The sequence below is a fragment of the Rhipicephalus microplus genome, chromosome 3 (assembly GCF_043290135.1).
Source record: "Rhipicephalus microplus isolate Deutch F79 chromosome 3, USDA_Rmic, whole genome shotgun sequence".
In the NCBI taxonomy this organism is placed as follows: Eukaryota; Metazoa; Arthropoda; class Arachnida; order Ixodida; family Ixodidae; genus Rhipicephalus; species Rhipicephalus microplus.
The window spans coordinates 235794285-235819344 of NC_134702.1; the positions used below are offsets into that span (position 1 = coordinate 235794285).

Consider the following 25060-nt stretch of genomic DNA (forward strand, 5'->3'; position numbering starts at 1 on the left):
TGATGATGTTTGGTGCTTTGTGGCACAAGGGCGATTTGATGGCCAAAGAGCGCGCGTTCATGGGACAGGAGATGTAAACAGTGATTGTGATTAGCGGCTGTATAAGGGCCTTAAATTTCCTTGCTTTAAGGCGAGTTAAAAGATAGAAGTGATAAAATCATGAGCATGACGTGAAAAGTGTGGTGTTAATGAATGACGAAAGTTTGTGATAATAAAATACTTGGTCGACATGTATGGCATTAGCGCAAGTGCCTCGATCGTTCACACCCAAATCGATCGTTCACACACCAAAGCTCTAGCCTCACGTCCATTGGACGTGAGGCTAGAGCTTTCCGCAGCGGATACCTCCATGGAGAGGTCGTGCTACGGAATGCACGGGTATATCACGTGAATAGTAAGGACGTCTCTCAAAAAAGCGAACAACGATTTATGTGTGAAAAGTGGTTCCTTACCGACGAACATTGCAGGGTTAAGTGGTACCTGTTGTCGGTAGGATAATGGAAAGAGTTGTCTTCTCAGCGTGTTTATTATTTACACTGTATTATAATGCAAAGTGTGGTGAGTGCGTCTCCAAATCTGTCACACAAAGATGGATCACCCCCAGACAGAAGAAATCAATGTGTTGTGTGTGCATGTCCTGTTCTTAAGCTTGTAAGGATTACTTCTGTGTGGCGTGATTTTGATACTGGCGGCCAATAGCCAAATTGCGGCTTGACGACATGGAATTTATTACCTGTGTGTGTGTGTCTTATTTGCTCTGGCAATAACCCCCGAGCTTTTGTTTAAAAAAAAGGTTTCAAGTCGAGTGCACAAATTAGTATCGATGTATTGGTAGCGGTTTTGTCGGCGCGTCCAGCTAGCTGGTTCACCAAAACGTTGCCTTGTATTTCGCCGTGTCCTGGCACTCAGCAGACTACATCATGCTGTTTGGATGAGTTGACAATGTGTAATAGCGAATAAAGCTAGACAAGGACAGGGTTTTTGTGCTTTTCAAAAGTTTTCAGAGCTTTTACTGCGCTTAGGAAATCTGTAAATATATTTGATTGATATGCCGGGTTTTACGTCCCAAAACCACCACATGATTATGAGAGACGCCGTAGTGGAGAGCTCCGGAAATTTTGACCACCTGGGGTTCTTTAACGTGCACCCAAATCTGAGCAGACGGGCCTACAACATTTCCGCCTCCATCGGAAATGCTGCCGCCGCAGCATTTCCGATGTTACCGTAGAATCGAACGAAGTTACCATTCGTTCGATTCCACGTACACGCCTTCCACGGAGCTAGTGCGATAAGCACCCGTAGAGAGACGGATACCTAGATGATGAATAGGGTCATGTATTTTGAGGGCAGAAGGTGCCGCAGACTGATATGCTATTGTCCCACAGTGTAGGCGTGTACGTATGAGGCTTGTATACAAATTGATCATACACTTCTTGTCTCTTCCCCACGTTGTGCTTGACACTTTTAGAGCATTTATGGCATTTATGCACTTGTTTTTTAGGTACTTGATGTGTGGTATGAACATTAGCTTGGCGTCCAAGATCAGGTCTAGGAATTAGTGTTCGATATTAACGGAAAGACGTTCCCCGTGCAGTCGAATATCGGGTTCGGAATGAATCGCTGTCTTCCTGGAGAACAAGACACACGTGCTTTTCTAGTGGCTAAGGTACTCGGCTGCTGAAACGCATGTCGCGGGATTGAATCCCGGCTGCGGCGGCTGCATATTAGAAAGAGGCGGAAATAATGTAGGCCCGGGTGCTCAGATTTGGGTTCACGTAGAAGAACCCCATATGGTCGAAATTTCCGGAGTCCTCCACCACGGCGTCACTCATAACAATATGGTGGTTTTAGGGCGTTAAACTCACATAGCAATCAAGATTAGGCCTAAAAATTTGTGTTCAGTTTTAACTAAAAGACGTTGCACATGCAGTTGAATATCGGGTTCCGAATAAATGCGTCTTTTCCTGGAAAACAAAACACAGTTGCTTTTCTGTACATTCAGTGGGAACTCATTTTTTTTCTGCCCACTTGGAGACATTCTTGAAACCAAGCTGAACCTGCCGCTCACACAAGGCCCGATTTCAAGACTTAAAACCAAGCTGGACTTCATCGACATATGTGCAGTAGAACATATTTCGAGGGATGGACAAGCGGCAGAAATAAGTTTGATAATAAAAAGTGTGCAGCTAAGTACACGACTTTGTGGCTTTCCTGTTTCTTGGACAAATTTTAGAGAAAGAACGCTGCCCACTCGGACATAGAATGTCCGATTTGACAAGTAACTTTCGGTTATGTTAAACATTCTTCCACGCACGCCAAGATGAGACAGGTCTCTTAATATTCCAAAGCGCCATGTTGTATCGTAAGCCTTTTTGTTATAGAGGAACACACAGAGAAAATATTGTTTGTGAAAGAAAGTGTCTCTGATTTGTGCCTCGATATGAACAAGGTGGTCTGTGTTGGATCTACCCTCTCGAAATACACACTAGTATTGGTCAAACAAATTGTTTGTTTGAAGGAAATATACAAGAAAGCAGTTTATCATTTTTTTCGAAGAGTTTGCACAAGCAGCTTGTAAGCGCAATAGGCCTTTAACCTTTAGCTGAAGAAGGATCACTGCCATCTTGCAAATTAGGAATGATAATAGCCTCTTAACAGGAAGTAGGGATAGCGTCAAAAACCAGATAGCATTGTACAAGAAAGTAAGGTTTTTTGCGTTTCGATTGGTAGGTTTTTCAACATATCTTACACCACTCGATTAGAACCTGGGGCGAATTTACAACTGAAGTTTAGTTATGTTTAAGCTCAGCTAAGCTGAAAGCTTGATTTTATGCTTCTTGTTTTGTACAGTGGTGTTCTAGTTTTTGCTTCTCAATAATTGTTTTGTGTTTTTGCAAAGCGTCAGTATAGTTTGACGAGCTGGACACCAGTTCAAAGTCTGCTCCGAGGAAGTTGGCCTGATCTTCAAAGTTGTCACCACGTGTGCTTACGAGTGGGAGTGAGCGTGCTTGTCTTTCTGCTACCCTACTGACCATGTTCCGGACTTAAGCCTCCTGTGTATAGGAGTTGATCCCTGGTAAACACTTGTGCCATCTTTCCCTTCTGGCCTGCCGACGCGTTCTCCTGCCATGAGATTTTCTTTTCTTAAAGCTGTCAAGGCTTACCGCTGTCAGTGAGTTCCGAAGCAACCTCCATGCTCTGTGCTGCTCCTTTCGCAAATTTCGACATTCAATGTTACACCATGGCACGTGTCGCTTTCTGGGCAGTCCAGATGTTTGCGGGATGCACATGGCTGCTGCGTCAGTAAAACTCCACAGCTTGTGAAGTACTCCACAGCTTCATCTACGCCTGTCAGGCGTAGATGAAACTGTAGATATGTCAGGCCAATTGAAAGGAGTAATGATATGAAAGTGCTCACAGTTGACTTTGTTTATCAGCCATTTGGGAACCTGCGGAGGGCACCCATATATTGTACGTGTACTCAAAATTAACGAATAACGGTCACTTCTGTATGAATTATTTATGTCTTTCCATTTTAGGGGGGGGGTGAGTAGGAGTGAAAGAGGTACGATACTGAGGTCTGTAGACGAGTATGTTTTGTTGGCGATGTTACAGCACGTAGGTTCCTTCATATTTAACAGACAGGCACCGGATGAGAAGAGAAACTGTTCAATGAGACGGCCATGTGCATCACAGCGAAAATCACCTTATAGACCACTATGTACGTTCAGGTCCCCAAGGACCACGTAAGGTTCAAGTAATTCATCTATTGAAGACTGCAATTCCCGTTTGTCAAGACGGTGGTGTGGAGGTATGCACAAAGAGCAGACGGCAACGAGTTTGTTTAGAAGAGCTGCTCGGACAGCAACTGCCTTGAGAAAAGCTTGATGGGGTAATTGTATACATGCTATCTCTTGAGTAACTACACCAGTTACATCACCGGATGATGGCATGACATCATCGGTATCTTTTCGAAAGATTACCTACTTGCGTACAACGTTTGTGTATGTTCGTTTTAAGTGTGTCTCTTGTACACACGGCAGGCTTGGTTTGTGTTCATGGAGGTGTTCTTGTCGGTCATCGAGGTTTCGAAGAAGGCCTCAGATGTTCCACTGTAATATTTCTGTCTGCATATTAAAAAAGATGCTGCTGTGTGCACAGAGAATATCCTGTGTTGAAGTGAACTTGATGGTTCAGGCAGCAGGATGGTCGTCCGTCCCAGTTATTGGCTCATTTTCCTTGGCGCGCTTCAACGAGCCATGCCGCTCTTTCGGCACCAACGGTACTTTTGTTCCCATTGCCTCATTGAAGGCACTGAATGCCTGCACGTGCGAGGAGTATGTTCGGGTTTTGGGCCTTGCCTTGTGAGGTGAGGCCTTGAGAACAGAGGACCCTGGAGTCTCCGGTCTCAATTCGCTAGGAGGCGGAGTAGACTGAACTACTGCCACCTTGGGGGTAAGCGCCACAGCCGCCGGCTCGCTCTGCGCTGGCCGAAGGAGTGGTGAGGGCTGGTGCGGCAGTGCCCCCTGACGCGCCGCATCAGCATATGTGGGGCCATAAAATGGCGACACTCTTTTTTTTGCGTCTTTGAATGGGATGTTTTCTTTTATCTTGAATTTGATGATCTCTTGTTTCCAAATTGAACAGAACCGTGAGTATGTGGCTTGATTTCCGGCACAGTTCACACAGTGTGACGGTTTTTTGCAGTTGTCAGAATCGTGGTCTGACACTTCACATTGTGCACAAGTTTGTTGACCCGACAGCTTTGCGAGCCATGGCCATACCTTTGGCATTCAGGAATGACGTGGGTTAGGTATGTATGACCTGATTGAAGTCTTCGTGTACCCAGTTTGAATAGTTTGTGGTAGATTACTGGAAGCGAGCATGAGTAGCCGGTTTTTGTTGGTGTTTCCTTGTTGTTTCTTCTGGTGATGATCCTTTGTACATTGGTGACATTCTTACTATTCCACCCCTCCAGAAGTTCCGCTTCGGTCAGACCAAGCATGTTAGCGCCAGATACTACTCCACGAGTTGTTTTCATTCATCAGTGTGGGGTTACAGTGATCGGAGTGTCACCAAAAGTTGAAAGATTGTGTAGCTTCTCAAACTGTTCTTTTCTCGAACTTCGAGGAGGAGGTCTCTGCTGGCCATTTTGGTAAGTTTGTACCCGGCCCCAAGAGTTTCTGAGACACCTGGGTACTACAACGGGGGATACAGTTCTGGCTTGCTTCACACGTTTCTCGCTATGTACAACATGAAAATTGGAGAAGTTTTCATTTGAAGGGTTGAAAAACCAGTCTTCAATGCGTACGCGCTTTAAGGTGGTACGATCACTTGACAGAGGAAAAGCTCTATGCATGCTTGTTTAATATTCTACAGAAGCGTTGGCGGCCACCCATCATGGAGCCCAACGAGGGGACGCTACTAGTTTGCGCATGCTGAAACCTGCAGACGGCAGCTGCACAACGCTACTATAACCGAATGCGCCTAGACCAAGGTAGGCTGTTTGCACAGGGTTAACTCTAGACGCCATGAAGTTTGAAAGTAAACGGCATAGAATATAAGACATGACAGATAAAAACTGAGAGATAAACATCAGGTGGCTGCCTGAACTGGTACTTAAAATTCTTAACAGCACAGTTGCTAGGATGTTGCACATTGACACTATCTTAAATCAGAATCAGTTTCTGCAACCAAGCTCAACTTGTTTTTCTAATGAAATGGAGTGCTGAAATTATTCCCGGAAATACTAAGCTAAATAACGTGATAAAATATGAGCAACAAACACAAGAAAATCCAATGCAACAGCTGCGGCGGCATTCTCGGGCGAGCGGATTTGAGATATCTTGTGACACTCAATACTAACTTAAACACACGCCCACAAAGAAAAAAAAAACGCTGCCAGCAGTCACTTTGATACAGGTACCAATGGTGGAGGCGAATCAATTACATCGTTTAAAGGAATTGCCCGTGAACAACGCCGCATGAAATGCAGGTACGCTGTCGAACACGTTTAAAATGCACGACATGATTTTGAGGCACGCTGCAGGGTAATTGTGGTCACTTCGCATTTTTAACCTGCTAAACATGCATTGTCTTGCTGTTCGCCACCGTCGGAGTGCGGCTACCGTGGTCGAAAGTGAAACCCATTTTCGAAGTAAGCAGTGCGACACCGTAACAAACCTCATTAAAGCGCTTACGCTGGAACACAGGCACCGTTGGTGATGCTACTCTAAAAAAGATGTTTAGTTCTTCATTCTTTTACCAGGATCATATCATCAATGCTGCTTCCGTCATTTATTTTAAGCGTGAGGCAAGCAAAAAGAGAACGCTGGCCGCGCATCGGCTTTCGAAGCGAGCGCTTGTTATGTATACGCGCAACACAGCAAGATTCGAAGAGTCTGTGCCGTGACGTCATGCAAGCCGCCCAACAAGCGGTGCCACTCGAACTTCTCGGGACCAATAGCGTGACAGTCATGCCTTCCCTTGCGGTGTGCGGTGACGTCACTCTTTACCTCGCCAGCCGCGCACTCGCCGCATGTCACCTCTCTTTTGCTTTACCCTCTTTTCCGCTCACAACTTTCAAGCGCACATCAAGTGAACACTCTTTCGGCTCCTTTATCTAAGATGGAGGGCACGTACACCGGAAAGAGAAGCTCTTTCGGCCGCCGTAACATGCGTCGAAGCGATTTGGCCTAATACATTCGTCGCTGGCGTTGCGAAGGGCAGCAGAGCCGAGCGCGTTCGCGAATGGCGACGTTGCACCTGTGACACCAACGAGGTGTGACCCAGAAAAGCCGAACGAAAGCGTTGGCAGTGGAAGAGCACCGACACCGAAGAGGTGCGAGTAAGCATGCTGATCGTGTTCGAGAATAGAGGCAGCGCCCGGGTATTACCGACGAGATGCGAGCCAAGAAAGCTGAGTGGAAGCGCCGGCATCGTAAAGCCTGCGCCGGCGAGTCCTGGACGTCTTCACTATCGGAAACGTCTCGAAAGCGCCAGGCGCACTCCGCCGAATCGCTGTGCGCATCGCTGCTGCTTCGTATCCCAAAGGGTTGCCTTTGGGAAGTTGTCCTTGTTTTTTTCCACATTTAGGAAGAGTGAAAATAAACTAGAGCGATTTTATCAAGGCGAGAAGGGAAATATGAATAAAAACGCCTAAACGCATCTGGAAAGTGTAATGTTAGCACAGGGTGAAGCGTAAGTTCTTTCTAATACGTGTATGCTCTCTGGAGCCTCCACGATTTGCTTTAAGCCTTCTTACACATCTCTGTTAAGGACAGAACCAGGCTTTTCATTCACCTTGATGGAGCAAATCTAGTGATGTGTTCCAAGCAAATGTAGCGAAGTGTATTACTAAGTGAAGCATTAAAGAAAGATGCGCAGCGTCGAACCGCTGCAAATACCCACTCACGCTTCCGCTCATAAAAAACAAACAACATTATCGAGTTCCGACTCAACGATTGTGTGAATACGTGCTGTAAAAAGGTTTCATTCAGACAAATTAAGCCCTTCCGGAGCAATGAGACGAGTTTTAAACATTTGAAATGTATATAAAATGTTACTAACAGAAAATTTACATCAAACAAGTTTAAATACTCAAGTTCACTTTGCTTACATATATCGCAAGAAATGGAATATGCATTTATTTTTGGTAAAGTGGTGAACGGTGTATTCATGTGTAATGACGTATATAAAATTATAATTGTTTGATTGCTTCGCTATTTGAATACCAGCTTGTCCGTCTATAAATGCTAAACATCAAGTTGCAAACCCATCTGCGCATCAGATTTATGTTTTTAATTTTATACCAGGTTACTGTTCTCGCGCTGTCAAGTACGGCGCCTCCTGGGCCCATTTAAGCTGCTAATGGCAGCGTTTAGCCCCGGAGAACGTTTTTACTTTGTACTTGAAGAAATATTAGAGTTGAAGTTGAACTCCTAGACGAATTCTACTAAACGCTGGGTGGCGCAATTTATCGTCGTGGATGAGCACGGCTGCTCAACGTCGGTTCTAATTAAAGTTCGACACTCACTGCTCCGAGGGCACCGTAGTTAATGGCTGGTGGACCCTGGTCGTAGTATAGAGGACGTGAGATAATGGCCGTTGGTAGGACAAGAACATTCTTACGAATTTCGTAAAACGCATTGACTTCCGTCTCATCGTAAAGCCACGTTGTCGAGTCGGCCCAAAGATAATGTGAAGAAAGCGAGAGAGCCTCGATCCACGAGGGAAAAAGGTGGTTTGGTGGTACGTCGGGGTATGCTTCTGTTCAATACAAAAAGAAATGTTATTTGAAACACTGTATGCTTGAGCCAGGTTTATTGAATTACAAGTGTGTCAAATGGTTATGACTGCTTATTAGCAGGAAACGTTGTACAATAAAGAAATCTTCATATACCCTCTGACCAACCTTACAGACTGTTAGAGCGTTGAACAAAAACAATGAGTATTTTAGGCATTCCGAAAGCTCTAGAAGTTCTCACGACACTAAATTGAATACTTTAAATGACCGCCCAGGCCTAAGGTCATCCTATATTTCATGCAAACCACCGTAGAAAGTAGGGAGTACCAACCATAAAGTTTTTCCACGTAGTCGCCTTTAAAGCGTTCTCCTGCACTGCCGACGTAGGTCTTCATGTTGGCCAGTTTCTGCACGACAACCAGTCGATCGTCTCCCGTGACCCAGCTTGACGCCTCGAATTTTTCACGAAAGGCCTTCTGGATATTGGACACCATCGTCCTTACTGATTCTACCATAGACGGCTGGACCACTGCGTGGAATAGAAATGTTCGCGTGAATAAAGAAAACGCAATTCCTGTTTAATGCGAGGTAGTGTGATGTGGAGCTCGCAATCGGCCCGGTTGTTTTATGCAAAGTTAAACATGACGACGTCGTTACATGTCCAGTACTTTGTATTGGGGTACGCAGACTCCTCCATTAAGATGTCCAAGTTGCTCTGGTGTGTCCCCGTCCGCACCGCTTGCACAAAACCGTTATCGCTTACTAAAGAAAACGTGCTTCGCAGCGGATGCAAGAATAAAAATTGTGCGACGACATTTATTTGGCAACTTGACACCTGAGACATCAGCAGTTCATCCTGTTCAAAATCTTGCGCATTTCGGCTGCCATTGGCATCGAAAAGCCTCTATCCCAGCAACCTTTTCATTGAAACAGTCTTGGTGCCCCTTCAGGAAATAAGGCCTACTGAAGCTGGAGCTCTATTACATTCCCCCGCTCCCTTTATGCGTACAATTTTGTTTCAGCGCATGATGCCAGAGCTTTGGGTGCGCGGAGTAGTATCATAACTAGTGATTTGTTTGTTGCGTGACATCTCATTCTCACAAAAATTTATGCGCACACAGAAATTACACTACGGCAGAGTTGAACGCTTCTGGGCGTACATGTGTTCTATAATTATAGTACCTTCCTCCTATGTATCTGATAATTACAATATGTGTATGCGAACGACACAGTCATTGCGCTATACACGTGGTATGGAACATCGCACTGCAGTTGCGAACACAAGAACGGGGTAGCTGATAAAAGATGACAGTTGGCAAAAACCCGAAGTTAGCTTAAACTGCGGTTAGCTACAGCGAGCTGGCAGTTTATAGACACAAGCCAGTGTTAGTGGACAGGTGACTGCAAGCATGTACGAGCCTGCGGTAGCTAAAATTGGCCTACAGCAATAACGCATACAGGTACATACATGTGTGCATAGTCACATGTCTTTCCAGCTGATACAGTCGTCCCCATCACTTTCTCCATGAACGCCGACAACATTTTCCGCTCCTGCAGCACCTCTGAGCAGACCTCGCTATGACCAGTCACCGTACCCTGCTCGTCGTCAGTCCCGGTCGCCCCCACAATGACGTGCTGCCTTCCCGACCTATTCGCAGCACCTCCGACCGGAAAACTAGGCCGTGGAGCTTCTGGAGGTGAAGCTGCGTTGACGACCTTCGTAGAAATCCTCGCTTAACTTTAACGACGAATCGTAACCTTTTGAACGTTACTGTCGACAATGTTCGTATCAGTGCATTCATAGATACTGGCGCGCATGCGTCCTTTATGCGTGCTAACCTTCGCCGCCGGCATAAAAAAGTTGTCATGCCCGCCCTCAACCGAGCTGTACGATTTGCCGAAGGAGGAACTGCCGCGATTCTTGGCATGTGCTCTGTGCTCCAGGAAACAAAAACTGGTGTTGCGGACAGAAAAAAAGAACGCTGTAAAGGTGAATGGGTAATATATATATATATATATATATATATATATATATATATATATATATATATATAGACAGACAGACATAGACACAGTGCTAACATATCAGAAATCAACATGCCATATATCAAAACACTGTCATTTGTTTGCTTATGAACTGAGAATATTGTTTGAGATATAGAACTAGAGTTTTAGAGGTGACGTACTTTCCCGAACAACATCGTGGTGGCGAATTCGACAATGCGAAATCACAAGCAAAAACTCACAGCATATCCACGCGGAGTGAATAATGATGAGTGGGGCAAAGCGTCCGTCTGTTCATCCGGGCGTCCATACTTCCTTCCGTCCGTCTGTGCGTGCGTCCGTCCATGCGTCCGGCCATCCGTGCGTTTGTCCGTGTGTCTGTCAGTCCGACCGCGTGGCCATTCGTGTGTCTGTCTGTCCCTCCATGCGTCCGTCCATCCTTCCGTCCGTCTGTCTATTTGCCCATCCGTACGTCCGTTCATCAAGTAGACGCTCCAAGTACCACCATCTCACGTATTTTCCTCATATCGATACATAACAGCCGCTAAACGCGGCTGCATGAAAGAGAAGAACGAAGTGAGTTTTTTATTGATGTTGGACTGGCAACATCTTGCTCGTCAAGTTCTTTGCTTTGTAAATAGATTATTAAAGAAGTTGCTTGTAACATTATTGGTGGAGGGGGACGACCCCCGTACCTCGATGGAGACGCGCAGCGGTCGCTACATCGGCGGCCCTTCGACATCTGGTACTTCCTCTGCGCCTCCCTCATCAGTCCAAGCCACCACCTACATCACACTCCCGCATCTCCGGGATCCCGACACTTTCTCTGGTGATGGTACGATCGATCTTGACACTTGGCTGAACCGGTACGACCGCGTCAGTGCTACTAACGGCTGGAATCCCACGCTCACGCTCGCCAACGTGCTATTCTACCTGAACGGCACTCTCCTAACATGACTTCAGTGCCACGAAGCCGACATAACAAGTTGGAATCTCTTCAAAGAAAAAATCCGCGACCTGTTTGGTGATTTATATGGCCATCAGCTCGCTGTGAAGAAGGTTCTTGCCACGTGGGCCCAGTCTTCTACCGAATCATAAGTCTCCTACATTCTTGACGTCTTGGCCCTTCGTTCCAAGGCCGACCAGTGCAAGTCGGAAGACGAAAAGGTTAATCGCGTCTTTAAAGCCATTGCCGACGATGCTTTCAGCCTGCTGGTTTTTAACAACGTCTCGAGCATCGACACCATCCTTAAAGAATGCCGACGTCTCGAACAAGCTAAAGCCCGTCGCGTAGCCCAAAGCATTGCGCGCCTTTCAAACACAGCGGCTACTTCTTCGTGTGACGATGCTTTCCACCACGCCCGTTGACAAACTCAAACGCATCATTCGTTGAGAGGTCGAGGCAGCACAACCGGTAGCCACGCCATTACCGACGCCTGCGCCTTCCCCAACCACGATCTCTTTGATACAAGCCGTCGTTCATCAAGAGCTATTGAATGTCGGCCTACATCCTGTTCCTGCCGTATACTCTGCAGAGCCTTCTTATCGCCCCCTTCTGCTCCTCGCATCTGACGCAATCCATCCGAATGACGCACCCTTGATGATAGGCTCATATGTTTTAACTGTCGACGCGTTGGTCATATCACTCGTCACTGCCGCAGCCGCTGGGCTCCACCGAGACATTATGCACCGCAGTCTCACGCCACTTATGTCCGCCAGTCGTCCCCATCACTTTCTCCATCAACGCCGACCACATTTTTCGCTCCTGCAGCACCTCTGAGCAGACCTCAATACGACCAGTCACCGTCCCCTGCTCTTCGTCAGTCCCGGTCGCCCCCACAACGCCGTGCTGCCTTCCCGACCTATTCGCAGCACCTCCGACCGGAAAACTAGGCCGTGGAGCTTCTGGAGGTGAAGCTGCGTTGACGACCTTCGTAAAAAATCCTCGCTTAACTTTAACGACGAATCGTAACCTTTTGGACGTTACTGTCGACAATGTTCGTATCAATGCATTCATAGATACTGGCGCGCATGTGTCCTTTATGTGTGCTAAACTTCGCCGCCGACTTAAAAAAGTTGCCATGCCCGCCCTCAACCGAGCTGTACGATTTGCTGAAGGAGGAACGGCCGCGATTCTTGGCATGTGCTCTGCGCGAGTTTCTATTGGGGAGAGAAGCACTGTCGTTCTTTTCGCCGTTATCGAACATTGCCCTCATGATTTCATTCTTGGTATGGATTTTCTAGCCACACACTCTGCCCCCATAGACTGTTCAGCTGGCTGTCTCCATCTCGATTTACCTCTCTTTTCCGAACCGACCAGCCCACCGCAAACCAGCCTCTGCTGAATTGATTTCACGCACATGTCGACTTATCCTCCACGCCGCCAGTACTTGATGGTGATTACCTGATGGCCCCAATTCCCGCTGTGGTGCTTACGCATGGGATTGCTGTGCCGCATATGATTCTGACGATTACGAGAAAAGGCACCTTCATTCCACAGGTCAACTACTCACTCACCACCCAAGTTCTACCACAGGGTATCTCCCTGGCCAAAATTACCGCTCTCCAAGACGACCACGTTGAGCCCTTTTGAGTTGACGATCGCTGCAGCTCAGCCAGTGGGTCCACTCCATCACGTTCTTGGGGTGCCGACATCGAGTGAAGTGTGTCATCGGACCTCACGTATGAGCAAGCTGCAGCACTTTGCCACGTTTTTGAGGGCTTTTGTAGCATTTTTTACTTTGCCAGCAACTCTTTAAGCCAAACGACCATTGTCACCTATCGCATAAATACTGGCCATGCGACTCCCGTTCACCGACACCCCTACCATGTTTCTGCGTCGGAGCGTGCAATAATACAACACGAAATCGGCAAAATGCTTGAAAAAACATTCTGGAGCCTTCATACAGCCCCTCGGCTTCTCCAGTCGTCTTTGTTAAAAATAAGGATGGAACATGGCACTTTTGTGTCGATTAACGTCACCTCAACAAAATGACAAAAAAACATGTTTATCCTTAGCCTCGCAACGACGACGCTTTCGACTGCCTGCCTGTATGGTGCTACTTATTTTTCAACAATTGACCTTCGGTCGGGCTACTGGCAGGCGAGATGGACCGCGACAAGACGGCATTTATCACTCCTGATGATCTTTATCAATTTGAGGTCATGCCCTTTGGTCTCTGTAATGCGCCGGCCACATTTGAAAGAATGATGAACTTATTGCTCCAATGATTGAAATGGTCCACGTGCTTGTGTTACCTTGACGATGTTATTATATTTTTGCCCACATTCAACTCGCATCTAGATCGTTTGTCAGCTATTCTGGACGTTTTCTGTCGAGCTGGACTCCAGCTTTACACCTTCAAGTGCCACTTGGCTTGTCGTCAAATTTCCGTGCTCAGTCACCTTGTCGATGCCCAAGGCGATGTCCAGACAAAGAGAATATTCGAGCAGTCACAAACTTTCCCGTTCCGAGGACCACAAAGAATGTCCGCAGTTTTGTGGGGTTGTGCTCGTACTTCAGAAGCTTCGCTAAGGACTTTGCGATCATTGCACGCCCTCTCAAAGACCTCTTAAAGAAAGACGCCTCGTTTATCTGGGGCCATGACCAAGCGTCATCGTTTTCCCAGCTTACGACCCTGCTTACAACGCCACCAATCTTGGCTCACTTTGATCCATCAGCCCCAACCAAGGTGCACACGGACGCCTGTGGACACGGCATGTGGAGCTGTGCTAGTGCAGCATCAACGAAGACACGACCGTGTTATAGCCTACGCAAGTCGACTGCTATCTCCAGCCAAGCGCAACTATTCTATCACGGAGCGTGAGTGCCTCGCTGTTGTATGGTCTGTCGCCAAGCTTCGTCCATACCTGTACGGGCGCTCATTTTGTTGTCACGGATCATCACGCGCTCTACTGGCTAGCATCCCTAAAAGACCCCACGGGACGTCTCGCTCGTTGGGCCCTACACCTTCAAGAATACACGTTCTCTGCAATGCATAAAACAGGGCGATTACATCAGGATGCGGATTGTTTATCCCGCTACCCTGTGGACGAAGCAACCGATACTGACACTATCACGGACGTTTTTTTCCGTGTCGCAGCTGCTGAACATTGGCGATGAGCAATGTCGGGATGCTTCTTTACGAGTCATCATTGTCAAACTGGAGTCAACGACTCGCGACACGTCCCTATGAACGTTTTTGGTGAAAGACGGGATACTATACTGCCGTAACCTTGATTCCTTTGGAGCAGACTTACTTTCTGTCTTCCTAGCGCACCTGTGTTCCACTGTCCTGCATAAACTTTTAGACGCCCCTATGACGGGACATTTGGGCATTTCTCGCACATACGATCGGGTACGACGTCAATTTTTTTTAGCCTGGACTTGTTCACTCTGTTCTACGCTATGTCGCCGCTTGTGAGCCCTGCCAGCATCGCAAAATGCTATCTGCCCTACCGGCCAGCTACATTCAGCCGATCGACGTTTCCACTGAACCTTTCTTTCGAGTTGGTCTCGATCTGTTAGGCCCTTTTCCACTCTCCACAGCCGGAAATAAATGGATCGCTGTTACCACAGACTACGCGGCGTGGTACGCAATCACACGATCACTCCCGACCAGTTGCGCTACCGACGTTGCGGACTTTCTGCTGTACGACATAATATTAGTGCATGGTGTTCCCCGCCAACTTCTCACCGACCATGGCCGGACGTTCTTATCAGCTGTCGTTCAAGAAATCTCTATGTCTTGCCATACAAAGCACAAATTTACTTCTTCGTACCATCCCCAGTCATATGGCCTCACGGAGCACCTAAACAGGACCCTAACGAATATGCTTGCCAAATACGTTGCGCCAGACCACGAGGATTGGGACTTTCATTTGCCTTATGTGACGTTCACCTACAATTATTCCCGTCCCAACACTGCAGGCTATTCTCCCTTCTATCTCCTATATGGCCGGGACCCATCTCTACCCTTAGACATTTTGCTGACTGCTTCCACTGATTATGCCGGGGAAGCCATCGCCCGCGCCGACCACGCGCGCCTAGTCACCTGTAACCGTCTACGGGCCTCACAGGCGCACCAACGACAGCTCTACGGTTCTCACTATTGGGACGTGCACTTTTTCCCGGGTTCTCTCGTGCTCTTCTGGTCACCAGTTCGGTGTGTGGGACTGACTGAGAAACTGTTGTCGCCCTACGCTGGACCATTCCGTATCGTTCGCCAAGTGACAGACTTCACGTACGAGATTGTTCCGACCGATCCAACAAAGTCATCGTCAGCTCTGAGCGACGCCGTTCACGTTGCTCGGCTAAAGCCCTATTACTCCCCTTCGACATCACCTGCGTAGATTTAGCACTTGGATGGCGCTTCTACCGCCGGGGTTAAAGATACATAACGTCCGCTAAACGCGGCTGCATGAAACAGGAGGACGAAGTGAGTTTTCGATTGATGTTGGACTGGCGCCATCATGCTCTTCAAGTTCTATGCGTTGTAAATAGATTATTAAAGAAGTTACTCGTAACAATATATTCATCATATCAAAGCACCGCCATCTAGCGAACATTTTCAGGATAAAACGAGAAGTGGCTACTACGACGACGACACGGAACACAGGACCCACGGCGTAAAAAGCTTCACCCTTAAAAATTGGGATAGAGTGGAAAAGAGCTCTGAGCTCATGTTGATGTTTTTTTTGCAGAATGGCAGGAGATATACGGAGAGATTACAATAAAGATAAGCCTAATCGATACATCGATTGTGAAATCGAAACACGTGCAAACATTCGTTACACAGGCTGGCCAAGTAATCACGCTCAAACTATGACAGTGCCCGGGATAGAGAGCTTACGCAGCTGCCCCCTAATTTGTGTATCTGTTCCTCTCCTCTAAGCTCGCATTTAGCTTGAAGCTTTGCCTTGTCACTATTGCACACTCATTGAAGATGGAGCTGCAACCGCAGTTCCTTGGCAACCATCTCCGGGACTGAGATTGCAGCCGCTATCAGAGTGCAGTAGCGGCAAGACACTGGTTCCAGCTAAATCGCTAGCTTATAGAAGTGGAAATATGCACAATTTAGACGACAGCTCCGTATGCTCTCCATCCCCGTCACTGTGAAGATTATAGCTTGATTAGTATGACGCACAGTATGACAAATATCTGCACGTGTTGTGATTTCACTGTCTATGTATCAATCAAGATTCCCCCTATCTTTATCTACATGTATGTATTCTACCATTACACAACAGGAACCAACTGGAAGTGAGCGCTCTTTTCTACTTTTTTTCTTATATAATTATTTTAACCCAGACCAACTAGACCAAGTTTTGACAACTGTAAAGGTTTTCAGCGTGCTTTCATTTATTTGAAGTAGGTAAGCACATATTTGTAAACTCATAGCGCTTCAAATGAAATATGATGAGACAGAGCGAACTGTTACTTGGCTGTGTGTGTTATTGCAACATGCAAGTTCTTAGTGGAGGAGTGTTCGAGACGTCGCCCCAGATACCCGCGAAAAGACGAGGCGGTTTGTACACCACACTTTATATATACACGAAAAAACGAGCACACACAACATGGACAGATTATATAAACAGTCCTTCACTGTTTCTGTGCGCTACCGAAGTCCTAACCTAACAGTCCCTCATCTTAACATGGACACAAGACAGGAGGCCAGTCTCACCACAGTCCGTTGGTACTTCTCGAGCTGGATCACGTTGTCCGCATGGTAGACCAGGCGGCAAATTGAAGGGTAGGCACCACCACCGTAGCCGCGTCCCGGCCGGACATCTCCGCTGGAACTCGTGCCCGTACCTCAACAGCTCCGCGTTGCTCGTATGGCAGACCAAGCGACTGCTTGAAGAGTAGGCACCATTACTGGCCGCGTCCCGGCCAGACACCTCCGCTGGAACTCGTGCCCGTAGCCCGATAGCTCCGCGTGTCCTCTGGCACAGGATGCCTTGAAGCCGCAGCACGTTAGCGACGCACGGCCGTGGTAGGTAGTACGTGGCAGGTAGCCCGGACTCGGCTGTTACCAGATTTGGGTCCGGAATCCAGCGGCCGAGTAGCGAGCCCCGTCTTCCTCGTTTCTACTCTGGTATCTTCGCCGCCATGCTCCACCCTCCCTTTTATCTTCCTTTTCCGTTTCCAGCCAAGCACTCGTGCCACCTTCGTCGTTGTCTGTTTTCAACTCTTGTAATGGGCGCACACTTTGAACTTTCACGCACGTCGCTTATCACACGAACCAAATGCGAAGACTCCCTGTACTGTTACCAATGCAAAGATGCAGTGCACCCAACAATGCGTAAAAATATACACGTGTCATTATGCACGCGTTTTAAGATACGCTGCACCTAGTCTATGAAATTATGCATTCAGAACTGAGACAGTATTGGCATAGTATTACTAAAAAGAAGTAACACACCTGGAATGAAACACGTAAAAAGCCATAAACTCTACTAATCTTCGTGCGAATGTGAGTTAACACTGGCTGATTATCACAAGTACACGATAATGAAAATTCGCCTGACAACAAAATACTTGTGTACAGGTTATCGGCTTGACATTCATGATGGTATATCCACAGTAATATTTGTGGTGCTAAAAAATCTGGCCTCTTAGCAATACCTTAGAGTAAACGTTCTTTTCCAAGAATCTAAGTAAGCGCACCTGTTTTAAAGTAGGAGCTCAAAAGTGCCAACTGCATCGTTTTGCCTGTGTGCTCGTAGCAAGCGTCACTTGCAGTTCTCCTTTTAGTCAGCATATCAGGCACAGTGTATCCCACCAGCTGCCTGTACATGCTCCAGGCGACAAGGTAACGGAGCCCATTCTCACCCACGGTGCTGTTAAGTATATCCACAAGAACGTTCAGCGCGGGTTGTATGACGATAATATTGTCCTCTTCCGTGTAGGTACCGTTCGTGTACTTCGAAATGGGATTCACCCATCGCTCTGGAAAATATTTAAAAAAGCAAACATGGCATTTAGTCATGCAAAAAGGAGCCGTAGAAATCAGGAATTCATCACCCTATTTTTGCATTGTAAGCTAAACTTGAGTAGGAGTTTCGCGACTTGCGGTAATGGGGAAATCCACATTACCGTATTTGTTTCACGTTTGCATAGCGTTCGCCACACTGGTAAAATTTAATCGAAAACTTTATTGACTGAATTGTGAGGCACTGTTACTAGTTTAGCATAGAATATTTTGCTACGAGATCTCCACCGCGGTTGTCTAGTGGCTAAGGTACTTGGCTGCTGACCCGCAGGTCGCGGGATCGAATCCCAGCTGCGGCGGCTGAATTTTCGATGGAGGCGGGAATGCTGCAGGCCCGTGTGCTCAGATTTAAATGCACGTTAAAGAACCCCAGGTGGTCGACATCTCTGGAGCCCTGCACTACGGCGTCTCTCATAATCATATGTTAGTTTGGGGATGTTAAACCACACATATCATTTTCCTACGAGAAACAGGGAGTAGCAGAAAAACTGCACGCACCTTTAGATACGAATGTAGCTGTGAAGTTTTGAAGCTCCCCGATGGCCACATGAAAAGGTGCTTCACGGTGACGCCGTCTGATAATACTCCTAACTGCAGAAAATAAGAAACACTGATACAGTTAAACCTTGCGAAATGCATATTTTCATAGCTGTATACTTAATTTCCCGCAACTCCGTAGCGTTCTAGTTGGAATCATACTAGTCACATTTGTGGAGGCAACGCTGGATTCATGTTCGAAGTTGGAATCAGTTGATATGTATGCTTTCAAAGGAAATTAAATTAGCATGGAAGCAGGTCTGGCACAGGAACTCAGGTACATGACATTGCACGTAATAAATGCAACTTTACCAATCTTTTGCCGACAACGTGAAAGCAGGTGAACCACTTGAACATTATGTCAATCATGTGTGGCACAAAAGAGGAGATATACTAGTCAGCTGAGTTCGCAATAACAAATCGCTTCCAGAGGCAGATATAGATATTATTATTGTGATGAAATATTTGATGTGAACTGATCGTAGTGACTAACACAGATGAATGTCAGGCCTCAGGTTATTTCTGTTGTACAATCATGATATTTATTCTACTCGCAAATTGAGAAGGATTGAAATGTGGACTGATTGGTGACCGTACTTGCACGTTTTGAAACAGCACTACTACAACGTGGACAAAAAAAAATCTGGTTTGTCCTTCCTATTTCACTAGTCCGCACCATCGTAGTGCTGTTTCAAAAAATGCTCACAAACTATTCCCAACTGACATGTTACAATTTGTCTACACCTCGAAAAGTATAGATTTTTCTTTCTCTGCTATTTTTGGTACCGTTTTCTGGCTACAGAGTTTGTCATAAGAGCTCTATAAGCCAAGAATCTGTAAGAGCTGTTAGTCCTGTTATATGATACATGTAATTTAAGTCGGCATGTCAGGTAAAAAGGCTGCATTCGTAGTAGAATTGTACTTGCATTTGCATCTAAAATGCAATGCTGCACAAATAAGAGCTTTTATAAACTCCGCTTCTAAAAAAAAAACAAACGCAACAATGTGATCGTTATACAGGCACCATTTCTGACTACAAAGACATCACTGATGACGTGTTTGCATTTCTTAAATACACTTTTTCTTTAATACCCTGCCACCATTTATTAATAACGTATGAGACCAATCAAACTCACCTACACTTTACGCTAGCGAAACTGCTTCACAGTTAGCAGCACCGCGAACAAGTTTTTTGGAGTAATTCTAGCGCACCATATACGTAGTATTTATGTGGTGAACAATAATTGTCCTACCGAGTACAGCTTATTCGTTGCTTTGCTCATGTTATAAATATATACGCACATTTATGAAGCTTTTTATCAAAGCAGGCGTGCAATACATTCACAACAGTTTAGAAGAGACCACTACTTTCTTATGACTCTATAGCTGCACCACATTATTTTTTTTGTTATCGCCTCATGGTTTAGCTGCCAAGTAAAGCGCCTAAGCTGATGGTGGGGTTGTCGTCATGCTGATAAAGTACAGACCCGAAGGTGGTGGGTTCGTAGAGTGGCTGCGGCCGTCATATTTTAAACGAAGCTTCTTCAATCTCGTATTCGCCTGTGTGCTTAGAATCAGGTGGAATTTCAAGAACCCCAGATTACCAAAACTCGGGAAGCCAGAACTTAGGAACTGCAGCGTCTCATAATCCCATCAATGTTTCTGGAACGTATAACACCGCCAAAATATCTATAAAGCGCCTTCTTTCACATATACATACGAAACATTTGTCGTTATTTATGACTTCTGTGCGTTGTACAACCATTCGGTGTTGCTGTTAAAGGCAAGGTGTGTATTCCTACTTTGTGAAATTTGGTATGCTTATATGCGTCATGTGAATTTCGAAGATATTTCTGTAGTAGCAGTAGTAGTAGAAAACTATTGCGTACATAATTCAGACAGGCTAGAACTCTAGTGGGACCGACGCGAAACGCTCCATTAGCAATCATTACAGATGCGCCAAAAGGTTGCGAATCTCTCTAAAGGGCTAAATTGGAGCACAGGTGCTCCGTATATTGGTTGGGACAAGATGGGACCCCACAGCAAAATACGTACAGACTGTCACTTGGGCACCGGAGCACGAGGGCGTGATAGGGAACCTGCATGCGGACGAGGTGGCTTGGGGCTTCACATATCACGGAGCCAATCAAGACGATGCAATAAATGGCCCTACACCCCTGGACCCTTGTTTCACAACGCTTTTGAAGCACTACAGGGAAAATAGGCAGTTCTATTCACGTCCTCATAGCAAGCTGAGCGCTGCGGAGGCAACAGCGCTAAGAAGAATACAGACTAACACTTACATAAATCTGCACACTCTTCACCCACGGCCTACAGAGATATATGCCCGTGGTGCGGAGCCACTCCAACACTCCTTCAGATCACGTGGGAGTGTGCAGTGCACGACGAACAACACGAAACCAATGGCACATTGGAGGAATGGGAGGCGATTCTGTCTAGCTCAGCCCTGGTGGATCAGCTGCGACTGATCCACAGAGCTGAACGAATGGCTCGCGCCAGTGGGGCCTAGAACAGGGGCACCACCCTGCCGGACAGACTTCGCTTTTCACCCTGTATATTCCTTGGGGAGATATTTCTATAGAAAGCGCTAAGTGAGAGCGAGAAGACTTGTCAGGTTACCATGTAATGCAGCCTTTTTTCATAATGTTCTCTAAACGAAAAAACAAAAAAGCTCTTCCTTTTCGCTAACAAATTATGCCTTGGAATTTCCATTTTTATTTTCCGTGGAGACTTCTCCAATACCTATTTTCTTTATATTTTGGGTCTCGGAAGAGCATGAACGAAAAATGAGCTAGTAGTGCACAAGATGGCATAGAATTAAGTCAACATAGCTCAGTGGTCACAAAGTAGAAAAAATGCTATTCATGGTACTCATTAGAATACATAAGTCTGAACTAACGTAGTATTTGGCAATTTAGAAGCCTTGGATTGTTCAGCACTTCACCCCGATGATGGCGTCATCGCGCCAATGCTCGCCCACCTCGGCGTCACACACGACTTCAGTCAGGCTCCTTTTTTACGGCCCCCAACTCTACGAAAATTCCACAAAATGATTTAGATCGCAGTAGGGATCGTTAAAAAAATACGCCTTCAAGAATTATCAGGTTTTGTTCTGTTCTAGCGATTCTAAAACAAATTTTGAGCGTATGAGTGCAAATAGTCGTAACCAACACGAGGGGGCAGAAAAAAGACACAGAGATAGTAGTAGTGTAGTATTTAAGATTGCAGGTCATAGTGTTGTCGTCAAATGCAGAAATCACAGCAGACGCGAAATCATCGAGGCAGGCAAGATTTTCCCTTTACAGTTTGATTGTGTAAGTACTCCTCTGTCGGTCTCACTGATAAAGAAAAGATGTGTTTAGGTTTACTCAGATGATGAATTTCTGCAACATCATTTCGTCCCACGCGTGACTGTTGTAACAGTGTGTGTAACTGTATAAAGGTGAAGGCTTCACAAAGAAGTAAGAACCAAAGGAGTAAATTGTTCGAAGTTGCGTGCAACATGTTCTCTTTTGTCCCCTCCATTTGGTTGCACTAATTTGCACTCATAATCATGTCGTACCAAGACAGCCCAATCCTACAGCCTCCTAAATTATGTGTGGTATTGACAATTGATGACTTCAGGACAAAATGGTTTAATGATCAGTACCCCATAGAATCATTTAGGTATGCCTCACTTCATTCGCCTAACTGCGTCATTTTAATGATAATGAGAATAAAGTTTCTCACGGTATCTCTCATATTTCACAATGGTCGAAGCCAGAAGAGTGTCACGATGGGGCAGGACGCCGTACAAGCGCAGTAACTTGGTGTAGTAATCTCTGCTGACATTGTCCGGGAGGCTTTTACGATGATGTAGCCAGCTTGCTTCTTCTGTGCTAAATTCAAGCTGCCATGAAAAAAAAGTAATGCCGTATTGGGAATTTCTACAAACATGGTTTCATGGTGATAACGCAGTGTTGAACAGTGTATATCTGCAATAAATTTGGTGACCTGCCAATTTGTCGTTTCAAGTTCAACACCGCGCAAGCATATTCAGAAATAATCCTATTCATGACTAATGGTTTCCGTAGTAGCAGAAGACAAGCAAAAGAGTAGCATTCTTTTTTTCACGTGTATACACAGTAAAAAAGACTGTCGCTCTTGGTAGGCGATGCACACCGTTATCCCATGGGGCTGAATCTTGCTGAAATGACCACTAAGTGCAACGCAAGGACATTTTCGCAAATAGATGACTGGCCAGGAGTAATATAAATAAATGTAGGATGATTCATACTAATTCATCGCAATTGTTTAGGGAGAAGAGATACTTCTCAAGAAATTGCTGCAAAAACAGGCACGCCTTTTATCTTGCCCTGATGGTATTCATTATCGGTTACGTTTGTAAAACAGTTGTAGCTTGATAAACTTTGTTCTATTTAGATAAAGGAGTGTTGAAATATTTTACATTTACTCTTCCTAACAGACCTGCTGTGGGATTCCCACAAATGGCTGAGAAAACTGAAGAAAAAACATGGCTCGTATATTAGTTATGAAACACAATAAACCACGAATGTAAACTGCAGTTTACCAGAAGGTTTATGTACTAGAGCTTGCATTTGTCACCTATAGGATCATATTTGAAGTCGATGCACGGAAGCTAAAGCCTCACGACACATGTCTATCCTGTATGCCAACATCCATAATCATGATTTGCCCAAGTATTTACCATACACCCGGCATAGTATATGGTGAACCTTTCATAAAGATGTCACCAAGAATCACATAATAAATGCTGCTGTTGAATACACACTATATCTAAGTGTTCTTGTTTACCCTGTAGTGTACACGTATACCGCGGGAGTAAGGTCACTAGCATGGGTTCCGCCTTAGCCAGTCCCAGGGCCGCATTCACTGCTGCTTGACATGAACTATCGCCGCTGCACATGTGCGGTCACACAGCCAAGGCGCCGAGCCCACCGCAGCAAGTACACAATATGCTCTCAAGGAATTCGCAACAATTTATTGCCCGTGGCATCGCCTTAACGAAATACTAAGCCTGTTGCCAAAGGCGGAGGGAAAGCAAAGGAGGCTTACCCCGGTATTCACAAACTCTCCTCGATTCAAATTTTATTCTTCACTTGACTGAGTTGAGCAACGCTGCAACGCTGCAGCTTATAGTCAAGCAACGCTGCAGATTATAGTCAATATGCAGTGGCTTCGTCTGCCAAGAGATGGCGCTCCCATCGACTTTTTCGGACCGAGTACCTGAAGGAACACGAAATATACGTGACGACTAAAGGTAACAGGAATGCAGCAGTGATGAAAAATAGGGCACTGTGGAATTACAATAGGTATGATCTTGTGAGAGGAATATGGAAAGGGGTCATGGTTCCTGGGCTGACGTTCGGCAATGCGGTCTTGTGCATGAGATCAGAAGTTCAAGCAAGATTAGAAATTAAGCAACGTGGAATAGGTAGGCTTGCTTTAGGAGCTCACGGGAATACACCAAATCAGGGAGTACAAGGTGATATGGGATGGACATCATTTGAGGGCAGGGAGGCTAGCAGCAAGATAAAATTTGAGAAGCGATTGAGAGAAATGGGGGAAGAGCGTTGGGCTAGGAAGGTTTTCAGCTACTTGTACATGAAGAATGTCGATACAAAATGGAGGAAGCGAACCAGGAAGTTGACTGGTAAATACTTAGAAAACAGCAGGTGGCCAAACCAAAAAGAACTATCGGTTAAAAAAAAAGGGAAGGAAACGGAGACTGACATGTGGAGAATGGGCATGATTAAGAAGTCCGCACTAGAGATCTATCGAACTTTTAAGCAGGAAATTGCCAAGGAAAGGATCTATGATAATACTCGGGGTAGTTCTCTACTGTTTGAGGCCAGGACGGGAGTACTGCGAACCAAGACATATCGGGCCAAATACGAAGGGGTCGACACAATATGCAGTGCCTGTGGAGAGGAAGAAGAAACTGCCGAACACTTGATAATGTTCTGTAAAGGGCTTCACCCTATAGCTCAGGATGATGGCGCAGAGTTTTTCAAAGCACTGGGATTTAGGGACAGCGAGGGCAAAATAGACTTTAAGCGGGTAGACCTAACTAGAAGGAGGTTATCTGATTGGTGGCTAAAGTCAAGGCACGAGTGAAAATTAAACCCTTCACTGCGAAGTACGAATCCTCAACTTCAGTATTTAAAGGAAAAAAAGATAAATGTAATGGTTAGTTCACTAAGTATTACGGCTAGGTGGCGTTAGTCGCCGCCCGATC

The 25060-nt window shown here is 45.9% G+C and overlaps 1 protein-coding gene across 1 annotated transcript in view; it reads right to left on the bottom strand.

Moving 5' to 3' along the window:
• The window catches only part of LOC142803169 (neprilysin-1-like), an 85227-nt gene extending 76488 nt beyond the window's left edge, over window positions 1–8739 (bottom strand). Inside the window, exons 1-2 of the mRNA XM_075888267.1 lie at window positions 8577–8739; window positions 8036–8268 (exon numbers count right to left, since the gene is read on the bottom strand). Coding sequence (XP_075744382.1) covers window positions 8036–8268; window positions 8577–8739 — 396 coding nt within the window. The remainder of the gene's footprint in view (window positions 1–8035; window positions 8269–8576) is intronic.
• Between the last annotated feature and the right edge of the window lie 16321 nt (window positions 8740–25060).